At 48.1% G+C, this 17,740-nt stretch overlaps 1 protein-coding gene across 1 annotated transcript in view; it reads left to right on the top strand.

The window, feature by feature from the left end:
• The window catches only part of ANAPC2 (anaphase promoting complex subunit 2), a 492,733-nt gene that overhangs the window by 272,990 nt on the left and 202,003 nt on the right, over positions 1–17,740 (top strand). The window contains exon 7 of the mRNA XM_030206193.1: positions 8,130–8,247. Within this exon, the coding sequence (XP_030062053.1) occupies positions 8,130–8,247 (118 nt within the window). The remainder of the gene's footprint in view (positions 1–8,129; positions 8,248–17,740) is intronic.

Here is a 17,740-nt window from a genome sequence, read left to right as displayed (position 1 = left end):
GAAAAGCCCTAGTCTTCTCAGCCTCTCTTCATAGGAAAGTCGTCCCATCCCCACTATCATTTTCGTCGCCCTTCGCTGTACCTTTTCCAATTCTACTATATCTTTTTTGAGATACGGAGACCAGTACTGAACACAATACTCCAGGTGCGGTCGCACCATGGAGCGATACAACGGCATTATAACATCCGCACACCTGGACTCCATACCCTTCCTAATAACACCCAACATTCTATTCGCTTTCCTAGCCGCAGCAGCACACTGAGCAGAAGGTTTCAGCGTATCATCGACGACGACACCCAGATCCCTTTCTTGATCCGTAACTCCTAACGCGGAACCTTGCAAGACGTAGCTATAATTCGGGTTCCTCTTACCCACATGCATCACTTTGCACTTGTCAACATTGAACTTCATCTGCCACTTGCACGCCCATTCTCCCAGTCTCGCAAGGTCCTCCTGTAATCGTTCACATTCCTCCTGCGACTTGACGACCCTGAATAATTTTGTGTCATCGGCGAATTTAATTACCTCACTAGTTATTCCCATCTCTAAGTCATTTATAAATACATTAAAAAGCAACGGACCCAGCACAGACCCCTGCGGGACCCCACTAACTACCCTCCTCCACTGAGAATACTGGCCACGCAATCCTACTCTCTGCTTCCTATCTTTCAACCAGTTCTTAATCCATAATAATACCCTACCTCCGATTCCATGACTCTGCAATTTCTTCAGGAGTCTTTCGTGCGGCACTTTGTCAAACGCCTTCTGAAAATCCAGATATACAATATCAACCGGCTCCCCATTGTCCACATGTTTGCTTACCCCCTCAAAAAAATGCATTAGATTGGTGAGGCAAGACTTCCCTTCACTAAATCCGTGCTGACTTTGTCTCATCAGTCCATGTTTTTGTATATGCTCTGCAATTTTATTCTTAATAATAGCCTCCACCATCTTGCCCGGCACCGACGTCAGACTCACCGGTCTATAATTTCCCGGATCTCCTCTGGAACCCTTCTTAAAAATCGGAGTAACATTGGCTACCCTCCAGTCTTCCGGTACTACACTCGATTTTAGGGACAGATTGCATATTTCTAACAGTAGCTCCGCAAGTTCATTTTTTAGTTCTATTAATACTCTGGGATGAATACCATCAGGTCCCGGTGATTTACTACTCTTCAGCTTGCTGAACTGACCCATTACATCCTCCAAGGTTACAGAGAATTTGTTTAGTTTCTCCGACTCCCCCGCTTCAAATATTCTTTCCGGCACCGGTGTCCCCCCCAAATCCTCCTCGGTGAAGACCGAAGCAAAGAATTCATTTAATTTCTCCGCTACGGCTTTGTCCTCCTTGATCGCCCCTTTAACACCATTTTCGTCCAGCGGCCCAACCGACTCTTTGGCCGGTTTCCTGCTTTTAATGTATCTAAAAAAATTTTTACTATGTATTTTTGCTTCCAACGCTAATTTCTTCTCAAAGTCCTTTTTTGCCCTCCTTATCTCCGCTTTGCATTTGGCTTGGCATTCCTTATGATCTATCCTGTTACTTTCAGTTGGTTCTCTTCTCCACTTTCTGAAGGATTGTTTTTTGGCTCTAATGATTTCCTTTATCTTACTGTTTAGCCACGCCGGCTGACGTTTAGTCTTTTTTCCCTTTTTTCTAATACGTGGAATATATTTGTCCTGAACCTCCAGGATGGTGTTTTTAAACAGCATCCACGCCTGATGCAAGTTTTTTACTCTGCGAGCTGCTCCTTTCAGTCTTTTTTTCACCATTTTTCTCATTTTGTCGTAATCACCTTTTCTATAGTTAAACGCTAGTGTACTTGATTTCCTAGTTTCACTTCCTTCAATGCCAATATCAAAACCGATCATATTATGATCACTGTTATCAAGCGGCCCTCGTATCGTTACCCCCTGCACTAGATCATGAGCACCACTAAGGACTAAGTCTAGTATTTTTCCTTCTCTTGTCGGCTCCTGAACTAGCTGTTCCATGAAGCTGTCCTTGATTTCATCAAGAAATCTTATGTCCCTTGCGTGTACAGATGTTACATTAACCCAGTCTATATGCGGGTAATTGAAATCCCCCATTATTATTGTGTTGCCCAGTTTGTTTGCGTCCCTGATTTCCTTTAACATTTCCGCATCCGTCTGTTCGTCCTGGCCAGGCGGACGGTAGTACACTCCTATCACTATCCTTTTCCCCTTTGCACATGGAATTTCAATCCACAGTGATTCCAAGGAGTGTTTTGTTTCCTGCAGAATTTTCAATCTATTTGATTCAAGGCTCTCGTTAATATACAATGCTACCCCTCCACCAATCCGATTCACCCTATCACTACGATATAATTTGTACCCCGGTATGACAGTGTCCCACTGGTTATCCTCCTTCCACCAGGTCTCAGAGATGCCTATTATATCTAATTTTTCATTTAGTGCAATATATTCCAACTCCCCCATCTTATTTCTTAGGCTCCTGGCATTCGCATATAGACATTTCAAACTATGTTTGTTGTTCCTAAGTACATCATGCTTAGTACTTGACAGTATTAATTGGCAATCTTTTGTCTGATTTTTATTGTTATTTAAAGATACCCGATCTACTACAATCTCTTTTGCAACCTCACTATCAGGATACTCTATCTTCCCTGTTATGGTGATATCTTTGAAAGATACCTTATCCCGAACCATGCTCTTTTGAGCGACTGTCGGCCTTCCCCCCATTTCTAGTTTAAAAGCTGCTCTATCTCCTTCTTAAACGCCGATGCCAGCAGCCTGGTCCCACTCTGGTTAAGATGGAGCCCATCCTTTCGGAATAGGCTCCCCCTTCCCCAGAATGTTGCCCAGTTCCTAACAAATCTAAAGCCCTCCTCCCTGCACCATCGTCTCATCCACGCATTGAGACTCTGGAGCTCTGCCTGTCTCTTGGGCCCTGCGCGTGGCACAGGTAGCATTTCAGAAAATGCTACCCTGGAGGATCTGGATTTCAGCTTTCTACCTAAGAGCCTAAATTTTGCTTCCAGAACCTCTCTCCCACATTTTCCTATGTCATTAGTACCCACATGTACCAAGACAGCCGTCTCCTCCCCAGCACTATATAAAATCCTATCTAGGGTGTTCACCAAGTGCCTAGCTGTGGTAGCAGCGGCGCTTCGCAGGCTGGGGGTGCACGTGTTCCCATATCTCGACGATTGGCTGGTGAAGAACACATCCGAGGCAGGAGCCCTGCAGTCCATGCAGATGACTATTCGCCTACTGGAGCTACTGGGGTTTGTGATAAATTATCCAAAGTCCCACCTTCTTCCAGTGCAGAGACTCGAATTCATAGGAGCTCTGCTGTATTCTCGGACGGCTCGCGCCTATCTCCCAGAGACGAGAGCCAACAACTTGTTGTCCCTCGTCTCGCGGGTGCGAGCGTCCCAGCAGATCACAGCTCGGCAGATGTTGAGATTGCTGGGCCACATGGCCTCCACAGTTCATGTGACTCCCATGGCCCGCCTTCACATGAGATCTGCTCAATGGACCCTAGCCTCCCAGTGGTATCAGGCCGCTGGGGGTCTGGAGGACGTGATCCACCTGTCCACGAGTTTTCTCGAATCCCTGTATTGGTGGACCATTTGCTCCAATTTGACTCTGGGACGTCCCTTCCAAATCCCTCAGCCACGGAAAGTGCTGACTACGGATGCGTCCCTCTTGGGATGGGGAGCTCATGTCGATGGGCTTCACACCCAAGGAAGCTGGTCCCTCCAGGAACGCGGTCTACAGATCAATCTCCTGGAGTTACGAGCGATCTGGAACGCTCTGAAGGCTTTCAGAGATCGGCTGTCCCACCAAATTATCCAAATTCAGACAGACAACCAGGTTGCCATGTACTATGTCAACAAGCAGGGGGGCACCGGATCTCGCCCCCTGTGTCAGGAAGCCGTCAGCATGTGGCTCTGGGCTCGCCGTCACGGCATGGTGCTCCAAGCCACATATCTGGCAGGCGTAAACAACAGTCTGGCCGACAGGTTGAGCAGGATTATGCAGCCTCACGAGTGGTCGCTCAACTCCCGAGTGGTGCGCCAGATCTTCCAAGCGTGGGGCACCCCCTTGGTGGATCTCTTCGCATCTCGAGTGAACCACAAAGTCCCTCAGTTCTGTTCCAGGCTTCAGGCCCACGGCAGACTGGCTTCGGATGCCTTCCTCCTGGACTGGGGGGAGGGCCTGCTGTATGCTTATCCTCCCATCCCTCTGGTGGGGAAGACTTTGTTGAAACTCAAGCAAGACCGAGGCACCATGATTCTGATTGCTCCTTTTTGGCCGCGTCAGATCTGGTTTCCTCTTCTTCTGGAGTTATCCTCCAAAGAACCGTGGAGATTGGAGTGTTTTCCGACCCTCATCACGCAGGACGAGGGGGCTCTTCTGCATCCCAACCTCCAGTCTCTGGCTCTCACGGCCTGGATGTTGAGGGCGTAGACTTTGCCTCTTTGGGTCTGTCAGAGGGTGTCTCCCGCATCTTGCTTGCTTCCAGGAAAGACTCCACTAAGAGAAGTTACTTCTTTCATTGGAGGAGGTTTGCCGTCTGGTGTGACAGCAAGGCCCTAGATCCTCGCTCTTGTCCTACACAGACCCTGCTTGAATACCTTCTGCACTTGTCTGAGTCTGGTCTTAAGACCAACTCCGTAAGGGTTCACCTTAGTGCAATCAGTGCATACCATTACCAAGTGGAAGGTAAGCCGATCTCAGGACAGCCTTTAGTTGTTCGCTTCATGAGAGGTTTGCTTTTGTCAAAGCCCCCTGTCAAACCTCCTACAGTGTCATGGGATCTCAATGTCGTTCTCACCCAGCTGATGAAACCTCCTTTTGAGCCACTGAATTCCTGCCATCCGAAGTACTTGACCTGGAAGGTCATTTTCTTGGTGGCAGTTACTTCGGCTCGTAGAGTCAGTGAGCTTCAGGCCCTGGTAGCCCAGGCCCCTTACACCAAATTTCATCACAACAGGGTAGTCCTCCGCACTCACCCTAAGTTTCTGCCAAAGGTCGTGTCGGAGTTCCATCTGAACCAGTCAATTGTCTTGCCAACATTCTTTCCCCGTCCTCATTCCTGCCCTGCTGAACGTCAGCTGCACACATTGGACTGCAAGAGAGCATTGGCCTTCTACCTGGAGCGGACACAGCCCCACAGACAGTCCGCCCAATTGTTTGTTTCTTTTGATCCCAATAGGAGGGGAGTGGCTGTAGGGAAACGCACCATATCCAATTGGCTAGCAGATTGCATTTCCTTCACTTACGCCCAGGCGGGGCTGGCTCTTGAGGGTCATGTCACGGCTCATAATATTGGAGCCATGGCTGCGTCGGTAGCCCACTTGAAGTCAGCCTCCATTGAAGAAATTTGCAAAGCTGCGACGTGGTCATCTGTCCACACATTCATATCTCATTACTGCCTGCAGCAGGATACCCGACGCGACAGTCGGTTCGGGCAGTCAGTTCTTCAGAACCTGTTTGGGCTTTAGGATCCAACTCCACCCCCCGAGGGCCCTGTTTGTTCTGTTCCAGGCTGCACTCAGTTAGTTGGTAAATTTTTTAGGTCAATCTCAGTTATGTCCTCGCCGTTGCGAGGCCCAATTGACCTTGGTTGTTGTTTTGAGTGAGCCTGGGGGCTAGGGATACCCCATCAGTGAGAACAAGCAGCCTGCTTGTCCTCGGAGAAAGCGAATGCTACATACCTGTAGAAGGTATTCTCCGAGGACAGCAGGCTGATTGTTCTCACAAACCCGCCCGCCTCCCCTTTGGAGTTGTGTCTTCCCTTGAAGTGTATTGTCTTGCTACATACTGGACTGGCCGGCTCGAGCCGGTTTCGGGAGGGAAGACGGCCGCGCATGCGCGGTGCGCGCGGGCGCGCGAGGGCTAGCAAAGGACTTTGCTAGTGAAGTTTCCGATTGGAGGGGCTGCCGTGGACGTCACCCATCAGTGAGAACAATCAGCCTGCTGTCCTCGGAGAATACCTTCTACAGGTATGTAGCATTCGCTTTCTCCACTCTCTGGAACTCCGCGAAACCGGAGATTATTTCTTCGACCTCGGTTTTCCAGATCGTCCAATTTGTAAGTCAGATCTTTTGCCTTTTGGTCGAGTTCCTGTATTTGCGCCTCATGGGCGGTTAGAGACTCCGCGTGCTCATCCAGCCGAAATTCTGCTTCCTCGACTCGGCCCCCCAGTTCGCGGAGGTCCGCGCTGAGCACCTCCATTTTATCTAGTATTTCTTCTTTCGATTTTTGAATGTCCTCCTGGATGCCAGACAGGATCTGTCTGAGTTCGCCCGAAACACCCTTTTTAGTAGAGGGCCTCCGTGATTCCACCAGCGATAAAGCCGAGTCAGAGGGCGAGGCCTGCGCCATTGCCTCGTGGCGTTTTGCTCAGCCCACCGCTCGTCGACTTCTCCAAGTCTTTATTCCGCGCTGAATGCGATCTGCTCATTCTGGTCGTCGATAGTTGCCTACCAAGAGCGCTTTGAGGTGGCAAAAATAGCAGATGGGTCCTATTTTTAGCTTTTTATTGCTGCGAGGAGCGGGAGCTAAGAAGCTAGGCAGCCATTGCCAGTGGTGACGTCACTTCCTCCCAACTGTAAATCCTTTAATTGGTAAAAGAAATTATAAAAGATTAGGAACTAATTAACACCTGTTTGCAGCTGGATTATTATATTCCTATAATTAATTGATTGTACGTGATTTGACTTGTATCTTGGCAAATAAACTCCTCATCCCAAATGATGTTCTGTGGGCTTCACTTTATGATCAGAGGCTGTAAGTATAAATGCTATTGCTGTATCAGGCTATCTTTCGCTGCATTATATAACTTGTAATCTAAATCCAGTTTGTCATAAGGCTGGTATCTTTTCCTTAGACCTCACGTCTCTCTTAGTGGCAATTCCTTTTAGAACTTCACAACTTCTTGATTACCTCAGTACTAGTGCTGTTTAGAGATGGAGTCAGATTTGAGGTCTCTGAACCCCTATATTAAAACAGAACATAGAAAAATAATTAAAACAGAGCATTTTATATGATAGATCAGTAAATGCCTAAAAGCATAAGATATGCAAAGAGGGGAATGCCTCCCCCCACCACCATCTGCTGCTTGGCTCTTCTGCTACATAATTCAGTAGTATTTCTAGGCCAGGCCTCCTTCTTTATAAAATCTCTTTCCCTGTGCTGTAGTTAATGATATTGAGAATATTTATGAGAATGGGATCCCCCACCAGTAGGGAATATTGAGTTAAATGGTGAATAAATGCTTTTCTTGCTGAAGTCTATCTGAATGTCCTGTCCAGATGTCAGAAGTGGTCTATTACGTCTAGCCTCTATTGTAAATAAGGGAAAGGAAAGGGAACTGAGAATAATATACACCCTTGGCTTTCATACCCCCGGACCCTCAGATCATGCAGGAACGATGTGGGCCAGCTGCGAGCAGAGTTCCTCATTTGTATAAATCTTATAATTACAGAGACTTTACTGAAATTGGTTTAAGTTGTTGAACTTTTCTCCAATGACCTGCTGATGGTGGCAGAAGCAAAATATTATCCATAGCTTCTATCTTATGATCTATGATGTAAAACTGTTGACCTGTTAACCTATGACTTAATGTTTTTGTAATAAAAGGGTGAGTGCTTAGCAAGCTGAGCCAGTCAGCTGTCATTTTACTGAGGTTATGCGAAGGCCACCACTTTGCTCCCAAAAGCTTTTGCCATTTTCTAGTATTATGTGTTTGAATTATTCTTTCCCTTGACCTCATTCAGGGACAGGACGTAAGAGCCAGGTGGGATTCTTGAGCAAACATAGTCATACGTTGGGAATCAATGTGATGATTTTCTCTCTCCACCCCCCCCTCCCAAAAAAAACATATTCCTTCATAACTGATCTGCAGATTGTGTCTCATTGTGACCTAACAACTAGCTTGTGGGGCTCTTCCCTCCTTAGGAATGGCTTTGGTAATATTGTTTCTTCTCAGCGTTTACCTTGGGTGACACTGGAGAGCTTAAGCAATTACTATGGTTGTCCAGGAAGGAAGTATGCCCTGTTGGAGCAGTCCTAGGGAGGGGAGGCATCTTAAGAGTTTACTCTTGTGTTTTCTGAGATCTGATGTTTTGTTTTAGGTGTGAACACGTCCGACATAATAACGCTCTACATTTCTGCAATTAAAGCCCTGCGAGAGCTTGATCCTTCCATGGTTATCCTGGAGGTTGCATGTGAACCAATTCGAAAATATTTAAGGTAAGACAAAGCAGTAGGTGGCAGGAGGGTGCTTGTCCTTTTTTGACTGTTAGTAAAGTTCCATGATTGTGATTGCTCTCATGGGTTGTTGTTGTTACATTTGTACCCCGCGCTTTCCCACTCATGGCAGGCTCAATGCAGCTTACATGGGGCAATGGAGGGTTAAGTGACTTGCCCAGAGTCACAAGGAGCTGCCTGTGCCTGAAGTGGGAATCAAACTCAGTTCCCCAGGACCAAAGTCCACCACCCTAACCACTAGGCCACTCCTCCACTCCTGTTAAAGATTAACAGGTTAAAGATGTGTTAAAGATGTGCAGAGGCATCGGCAATCTTCATAAATTGTGTACTTTTAATTGATCTAATGCATGTACAGTGTAACGATAGCTGTAGAATTTGTAGATCAGGAGACTTTTTCGGAAAGAGGATCACTGTCTTCTTAGCTATAATAGGGTTTACACACCTTTATCTGTTTGTAGGGTTGTATGAATTTGGGGAGCACATTACTCTGGTTATTGTGTACTAAGGATGGCTCTCACTTTGGCTAAATGATCTGTGCTGCCATGGAGAAGGGGAGGGTGATTTTGTTCTGACCTTAGGATTTATGCACATTGAGGAAAATGGCCCTCTTACTATAGCTGCATGGTTTGCATGAGGAGCTTGGCCTCTGATCCCAGCTATAGTGTTTTGTACACTTTGCCCTTTTAGTTTGTAAAATTGTTGTGCTAGAAAATAAGGGGGCGAGGAGCTTTTTGCCCTTAGGGCCTGTATGCTTTACAGCAGTGTTTCCCAAGTCCAGTTCTGGACTACCCCATGCCAGTCAGGTTTTCAGGATATCCACAATGAATATGCATGGAAGAGGTTTGCATATAATGGAGGCAGTGTATATAAATCAAGTTCATGCATATTCATTATGGATATCCTGAAACCCTGACTGGCAAGGGGTAGTCCAGGACTGGACTTGGGAAACACTGCTTTAGAGGGTCTCTCGTCTAAGCAGTATTTATTTATTTATTTTATTTATTTATTTGTTGCATTTGTATCCCACATTTTCCCACCTCTTTGGAGGCTCAATGTAGCTTACAATACATCATGAATAGTGGAAATGAGAAGAGAATAGGCAATTGATATTACAGAAGGATTTTGGGTTACATGATAATGATAAAGCATACTAGTGAAATAACAAGAAAACATTTTAAGATAATTCTGGGTACATGTGGGGGATTTCACATGTGATGATCTTAGTGATATGCCTTGTTGAAGAAATGAGTCTTCAGTAGTTTGCGGAAGCTGGTTAGTTCGTAGATCGTTTTTAGGTTGCGTGGTAGCGTGTTCCAGAATTGTGTGCTCATATAGGAAAAGGTTGATGCGTGCATTAGTTTATATTTTAGACCTTTACAGTTGGGGAAATGAAGATTAAGGAATGTGCAAGATGATTTTTTAGCATTCCTGGGTGGTAGGTCTATCAGGTCTAACATGTAGGCTGGGGCATCACCATGGATGATTTTGTGAACTAGGGTGCCCACCTTGAACACGATGCGTTCTTTGAGTGGGAGACAGTGTAGTTTCTCTCGTAGGGGTTTAGCACTTTCATATTTTGATTTCCCGAATATGAGGCTAGCTGCAGTGTTCTGGGCTGTCTGGAGTTTTTTGAGTATTTGCTCTTTGCAGCCAGCATGACGTGCATTACAATAATCTAGATGACTGAGTACCAATGATTGAACCAAATTACGGAAGACAGTCCTTGGGAAGAATGGTCTTACTCTTTTTAATTTCCACATTGAGTGGAACATCTTTTTGGTTGTGTTTTTCGCGTGATTTTCTAGTGTTAGGTGCCGATCAATGGTAACTCCAAGAATTTTTAGGGTGTCCGAGATTGGTAGGTTCAGTTTTGGTGTATTGATGGTGGTAAATTTGTTCGAGTTGTGTTGAGAGGTGTTAATATGGCGGAAATAAGTCTGGAAGGTATTGTTTCTATCCATTTCTAACACGAAAGTAACTAATAACGTTGTCCTTTCAGTCACTGTCTCCAAGGAGCTTTCAAGAAAATGGGTCAAATCAAAATCCGGTGCAACCCGTGGTTGTCCAGAGTAATAATTAATTCCAATTATATACTGGGCCCTGGCGACAGGAGGGAAACCTGCCGCCGGGATCTCCAGTACTTCTAGGAAATACTTCCTCAGCATGTCCAAAGGAGCAATCAAAGGGGATCTTGGGAAATTTATAAACCTCAGGTTATTCCTTCGGCTTTGATTTTCTAGCTATAATATTTTACGAGCAAGAATTTCTCTCTCCTTGATTAAAGTGGCTGTAGTATTCAGAGATTTAGAAACCTCTCCTTCCTTGTCATCAAGCAGATGCAGCCATTACAGATGGGTTGTGTCCATCAACCAGCAGAGGGAGATAGAGAGCACACTTTTTTCAGTGCCTCATACCAGCTTGCTCCACTGCCTCTCCTTCAGTAATCTCTATCTCCCCTAGCAGAGTGGTTGTAGCATCTTCGAGCTTCATCAAAAATCTGCCTGGAGGTGGCTCCTAGCTTGCCAGTTGTTAGCCGGGGTGTTGGAGGCTATAGCAGCTTCATTTTAAAGGCACATAGGTTCGCCCTTTCCCTGCCTTACCCATACCTCCGTGGATGTGGACACATTGCTTAGCTTTCCCTGTCCTTCCCCACCAACAGTGGATGCAGGCACATAGGTTCGCCCTTTCCCTGCCTTTCCCGTTCACCTGAGCCTCCGGAGTTCTATTTACCTCTGCTTTCCTCACAGCGTTAAAAAAAAAAAGGAACAGAGGTTTTTTTCCTTGCCTTTTTCTGTGGGACCGGAGCTGTGATACTCGGTCCAGTGAGGTAAGAGTGTTTTCTGACTCCTCCGGGGTGGGCCCGCGATCGGGGCGATTTTGGCGCGAACTGCCATTTTGAATTTTACCGCCGGTTTCGGCAATGGCTACAGAGAATGTAAAGTGCTGTTCCAAGTGTGGCAAGCGCAGATCAGCAGCGGGGCTCTGTAAATCGGGCTATACAGACGTTAGAGCCAGCCCGAGTATGGCGAGCGACGATTCTTCGCGCTCTGAGCTGGCAGCGGACACCATTTTGAATTTATCACATGGCGCGACCTCCGCTGAGACGGAGAGGCCTGACCCCGGAGGGAGGCCTTGGAGTGAGGCTGATATGAGAGCTACTAGCTTCGGCAGAGATCCGGGTGCCCAGGGTGAGTTTTTCTTCCCTGATTTTGTCTTATTAATGCATAAAGCATACATGCTTAAAAGAGCTCTCCCACAAAGCCCTGCAGGGGCCTCTTCTAATGCCCCCCCCCGGTGGATTCTAGCCTGAGTTTGCCCTCTGAGGTGTTATTCCCTGATAATTGGCAGAATATGAAGCGCAGAAGGGCTCATTCCCCTTCAGAGAGTGCTACACCTCCATTCCCCCCCCCCCCCCCCCCGTGGTCAGGCTGTGAGGATTCGGAGGACTCTGGCAGGCCTTCATGGTTTGAGGAGCCAGAGTCTGGTGCAGAAGTGACTCAGGATCTAGACAATCCCTCTGCGGTGAGGATTTTCCACCGTGATGAGCTGCCAGCGCTTATTTCTGATACCCTGCAGGCTCTCTCTCTATTGAGGACCCTGACAGTGTATCAGCCTCCTCTGTGAATCCTAGGATGGCTAGTACCAAAAAGTCTGCTTGAGCCTTTCCTTTGCATGACTGCATCCAAGAGCTTACAGTATTTCGGCTCAATGGGCTGACCCCGAGGGACCGTTGAAAGTTTCCAGGGCTATGGGGCAATTATACCCTCTGAGTGAGGAGCATATGGCTCGCTTTGCTATGCCTAAAGTGGATGCCCTAGTCACAGCTGTGACAAAGAGAACTACCCTCCCTGTTGAAGGAGGTGTTGCCCTGAAGGATATTCAAGACCGTAGACTGGAATCAGCACTTAAACGGTCATTTGAACTTGCAGGTCTCACTATTCGGGCGTCTGCATGCAGTTGTTATGCTGCTAGAGCCTGCCTGGCTTGGTTGCAACAGGCAGTGGAACAGCCCGGTGATGGAGCGGAGCCCTTTTCAGATGTGGCTCCGTGGATGGAGTCGGCCTTGTCCTTTCTTGCTGACGCCCTTTATGATATTGTCAGAGCTTTGGCTAAACACATGGCAGTAGCAGTGGCGGCTCGCCGTCTTCTTTGGCTACGGCATTGGGCGGCGGACATGGCCTCTAAGCAAAGGTTGATGAAGTTGCCCTTTCAAGGCCTTCTCCTGTTTGGTGAGGAGTTGGAGAAAATTGTGAAGGGCCTGGGTGAGGCTAAACCCCAGCGCTTGCCCGAAGATAGGCCTCGGCCTTCCTCTAAGGGTGCGGCGGTCCACTCCTCTTACAGACCTCGCTTCCGTGAAGCTCGAAGGTACCGCCCGGGGTGTTCTGCTGGGTTCACTTCTCGTGCCCATTTTCAGCAGAGGAACTCCTTTCGCTTGGACAAACGTTCCGCAGCCGCTGGCTCAAGGCCTGGAGTTCAGGGGCGACCCTCTCAATGATGGTGCACCAGCCCTCTCCTCGAGTCCTGTCATCGGAGGACGTCTTTCCCTCTTTGCCGAGGAGTGGGCCAACATTTCCTCAGATCAGTGGGTCTTGGACCTGATCAGAGACGGTTACAGAATAGAATTCGACGCCCCTGTAAGAGACATGTTTGTGGAATCCCGATGCGGTTCTGCCACCAATCGGGCGGCGGTAGAGGAGACTTTGCAAGGGCTGATTCAGATAAGGGCCGTGTCCCCGGTACCTCCCGCCGAACACGGCTATGGCCGCTACTCCATCTACTTTGTGGTGCCGCGAAAAGGAGGGTCTTTTCGCCCTATTCTGGACTTAAAAGAATTAAACAAGTCCCTGAGAGTGCGGCATTTTCACATGTAAACCCTGCGCTCCGTCATTGAGGCGGTACAGCCAGGAGAGTTTCTCACGTCTCTGGACCTGAAAGAAGCTTACTTGCACATTCCAATTTGGCCCCCGCACCAGAAGTTTCTGAGGTTTGCGGTGATGGGAAAGCATTTCCAGTACCGGGCCTTGCCTTTTGGCCTCGCCACAGCTCCCCGCACCTTTTCGAAGGTTATGGTGGTAGTAGCTGCCTTTCTAAGGCGAGAGGGTATTCGGGTTCACCCGTACCTGGACGACTGGCTCATTCGAGCAAACTCTGCTGCAGAGAGTCAGCATGTCACAGCCAGAGTGGTCTCAGTACTTCAATCTTTAGGCTGGGTCGTCAATTTGGCCAAAAGTCACCTGACCCCCTCGCAGTCTCTAGAATATTTGGGGGCCAGGTTCAGCACAGCCTCGGGGTATGTGTACCTACCCGAGCAAAGGCGGTGCAAGCTTCAGAATCAGGTCCGTCTGCTCCTGAGGATGCCCTGCCCGCAAGCTTGGGACATTGTCCAGCTGCTTGGATCGATGACGGCCACCATGGAACTGGTGCCCTGGGCGAGAACGCACCTGAGACCTCTACAGTATGCTCTACTCCAAGGATGGTCTCCAGTATCTCAGGATTATCAATGCAGACTCTCTTGGCTCCCTGCGGCCCGTCTCAGCATGGAGTGGTGGCTCTCAGACAGCATGCTGCGGCGAGGAATGCCGCTGGCGCTCTCCGATTGGTGCCTAGTGGTGACAGATGCCAGCCTGAAAGGCTGGGGCGCACATTGCAAGGGGAAGCATGCCCAGGGTCTATGGACACCCGAGGAGTCGGAGTGGTCCATCAACCACCTAGAGTTGAAAGCGGTGTTTCAGGCGCTTCTGGCCTTTCAAGTGACCCTGGAAGGATTGGCTGTCGGAGTGATGTTGGACAACACGACAGCAGTGGCCTACATAAATCAACAAGGCGGCACTCAGTGCAGAGCTCTAGCCGCGCAGGCCGAACAAATTTGCCACTGGGCCGAGCTGCATCTACAGTTTCTGTCGGCAGCTCACATTGCAGGTCAGAGTAACGTGCAAGCTGATTACCTAAGCAGGCATCAGATCGATCCAGCGGAGTGGGAACCTGCAGACGAAGTATTCCTGCAGATATGTGCCAAGTGGGGCAAGCCCGTGATGGATGTAATGGCGACAAGCACCAATGCCAAAGTCCCGTGTTTCTTCAGCAGACGGAGAGATCCTCGCTCGGCGGGGTTGGATGCCTTGGCTCAACCCTGGCCTCCGGGCCTACTGTATGTGTTCCCTCCGTGGCCCTTGATAGGGCGAGTGCTCCTGCGGATTCGGCTGCATCCAGGAGAAGTGGTTCTCGTCGCCCCGGATTGGCCCAGGAGGCCTTGGTGTGCAGACCTCCGACAGATGCTCATAGAGGATCCCCTTCAGTTACCTCTGGTTCCCAACCTGTTGTCACAGGGTCCGGTGACCATGGAGGACGCCGGCTGATTTGGTCTTATGGCCTGGCGATTGAGAGGGCGCAATTGAGAGACAAAGGCTATTCCAATAAAGTAATTACCACTCTCTCCTGCAAGCCCGCAAGTGTTCCACTTCCGTGGCTTATGCCAGGATTTGGCGCCAGTTTGAAGTCTGGTGTGCTTCTAAAGAGATCACACCCCTGCGGGCTCCTGTCTCGCCGATTCTGGACTTTTTGCAGGATGGTGTAGAAAAGGCTTGGCCTATAATTCCCTGCGGGTGCAAGTGGCAACGTTGGCCTCCCTGCGTGGCAAGGTTGAAGGCGTGTCTTTAGCTGCTCATCCAGATGTGGCACATTTCTTAGAGGGGTGCTTCGGCTCCATCCTCCCGTGCGTGCACCTTGTCCAGCGTGGAACTTGGGGCTAGTGCTGAAAGCCCTTCAGGGTGCTCCCTTTGAACCGCTTCGGCGTGCTTCAGAGAAAGATTTGACACTGAAGGCCGTCGTTTTAGTGGCCATTACTTCGGCGAGACGGGTGTCAGAGCTCCAGGCGCTGTCCTGTAGAGACCCTTTTCTGCAGTTTTCGGAGTCCGGGGTCACGGTTCGCACCGTGCCTTCCTTCTTGCCTAAGGTGGTTTCAGCGTTTCACCTAAACCAACCTATTTTCTTGCCCTCCTTTGTCAAGGAGGAGTTTCCAGAATCTTTTGGGCAATTGCACCTGTTGGATGTGCGCAGGACTCTGCTGCAGTATCTGCGAGTTACTAATTCTTTCAGGACCTCTGATCATCTGTTTGTTTTGCTATCACGTCCTCGCAGAGGGTCTCCAGCGTCTAAAGCCACTATTGCCCGCTGGCTTAAAGAATCTATCTTTTCAGCTTATTTGCTTGCCGGCCGGCCTCCGCCTGATGCCTTTAAGGCGCATTCTACTAGAGGAATTTCCTCTTCTTGGGCTGAAACTGGAGCACTCTCTCTTCAAGAGATTTGTAGTGCAGCAACATGGGCTTCTAATCTCTCTTTTGCCCGACATTACAGGCTGGATGTGGCTGCCAGGAGGGACGCACATTTTGGAGCGCAAGTGCTGGCGCGTGGTATGGCTTGTTCCCACCCTATCTAGGGATTACTTTGATACATCCCATCTGTAATGGCTGCATCTGCTTGATGACAAGGAAGGGAAAATTAGGTTCTTACCGTGATAATTTTCTTTCCTTTAGTCATAGCAGATGCAGCCATGATCCCTCCCTATCTGATTGCTATCTGCTGTAAATCTATTTCAGGTTCTGTTCATGTTTCCTGGAGATTCCGTCCTTGGGAGAAAGTCGGAAACAGTCTTCAGGATTCTTGTTCAATTAAAGGAGGATGACTTAATTCCCTCCAGTTTCATGTTTTGGAGGATGAGTTTATTCCCTCCGGGAGGATGAGTTTATTCCCTCCAGTTATGTCTCAGTGGAGGATGAGTTTATGCCCTCCGGGAGGATGTTTCATTCCCTCCATTCTGAGTTAATGCCCTTTGTTGTAGGGCCATCGTTCGCTGTGAGGAAAGCTCATGTTATTCCCATTGCGGTTTGCTATACTGCTTTGGAAGCTTCAATTACTGAAGGAGAGGCAGTGGAGCAAGCTGGTATGAGGCACTGAAAAAAGTGTGCTCTCTATCTCCCTCTGCTGGTTGATGGACACAACCCATCTGTAATGGCTGCATCTGCTATGACTAAAGGAAAGAAAATTATCACGGTAAGAACCTAATTTTCCCTTCTAAGGTCGAAACCTTTTCAATAGTTCCCTGGACCTTTTCAGCCATAAGTTTATGCTTTTAAATCAGTTATTTCGCCACCAAAGGAATTAGATATAGATTGCAAAGAAGTGTGAATACCTTGGATTGCGTCCCAGAGCGCTTCAAGAGTTACAACAGCCAGTCGAGCAGGTCCACGGATACCTTCAGGAGTAGCAACACAAGCCAAAGACGAGGAAGGCATTTCCTCCGTTGTAGATTTGGTTGGAGTTGAAGATATAACGGGCACTCCCAACACAGTTAGCAGGGGTGGGATACCACCAATCACTCCTGTCTCCTGTGTCTCCGTCATATTCAAGCTTGCTCCTGGACGCGGAGGGGCTGTATTCAGAGGAGGGCTAAGCGAAGCTCCCTCAATGCTACGGTCCGCGTCAACAACAGCGGACCCTGTAGAATCGAGCCGTCTCTCTCCAAGGATCCTTACTCCGTAGGACTCTAAGACAGCCTGGCACACAGCGGGGTTCCCAGCCAAACTCGGGGAGGTAAGAGTTTTAGCTTTCCCATGCTGTTTGTAGGAAAACTGGCGTTCAGCTGTCCAGGTTCGCCAGGAGCTCCGAGCCTCATGTCCTTTCACGTCGCCATCTTGGATCGCTTGGTGCCATTTTATAGAATAGAATGTAACTGGAATATTGGCATTTTATACACATATATGCACATATTATACCAGTATTGTGGTGATTTACACATATTCTTGGCACCTAAATGTTGGCACCCTCCTTATACAATTAACCCCATCAAGGGTCATTCAGTAATAGCGTGCCTACTATAGGCACTGGTTATGCTTTTTTAAAATCTAGTCTATAAAGCAAAATAGGTGCCTTCTTTTCTTTGCAGAATATGAGTGCAAGCAGCAGATAATGCATATACATATAGCTGATGTAAATGCCCATACTTAGTTATATGAATGTGTGTGCATAAATTATAGTATTATATAACTTACATGCATTCATTTGTGCTCTGCCCAAACTTACCCATGTGCATTCCCACTGGCAAAGTATGTGCCATCAAAGCATAGTGCATATGTTATGCTAGGTGGTATTTTATAAGAGATCATTTATGTGTGATAAATATCCACTTATACATGTAAATGGCTAGAATACCACCATTTATGCACCTTCTTTCTGCCTAAAACTAGGTAGCTCCTTATAGAATTCCCCCTCAGTGTAGAAAGGCAGCATATGTGTTTCCATTTGCCTTTATTAAATTGCATCACGAAGGCTCCTGCTCAGCGTTTTACCTGGTTTGAGGCAGGTGAAAATGGCCTGCCTGAAACATTCATACAGAGGGTAGGGTTAAATAGCCATTTTTATCAATGGAGGAGGGTGAATACTGGAGTGCCACAGGGATCTGTACTAGGACTGGTGATGT

The sequence above is a fragment of the Microcaecilia unicolor genome, chromosome 6, assembly GCF_901765095.1.
Source record: "Microcaecilia unicolor chromosome 6, aMicUni1.1, whole genome shotgun sequence".
NCBI classification, from domain to species: domain Eukaryota; kingdom Metazoa; phylum Chordata; class Amphibia; order Gymnophiona; family Siphonopidae; genus Microcaecilia; species Microcaecilia unicolor.
This window is presented reverse-complemented; position numbering and strand designations above follow the sequence as displayed.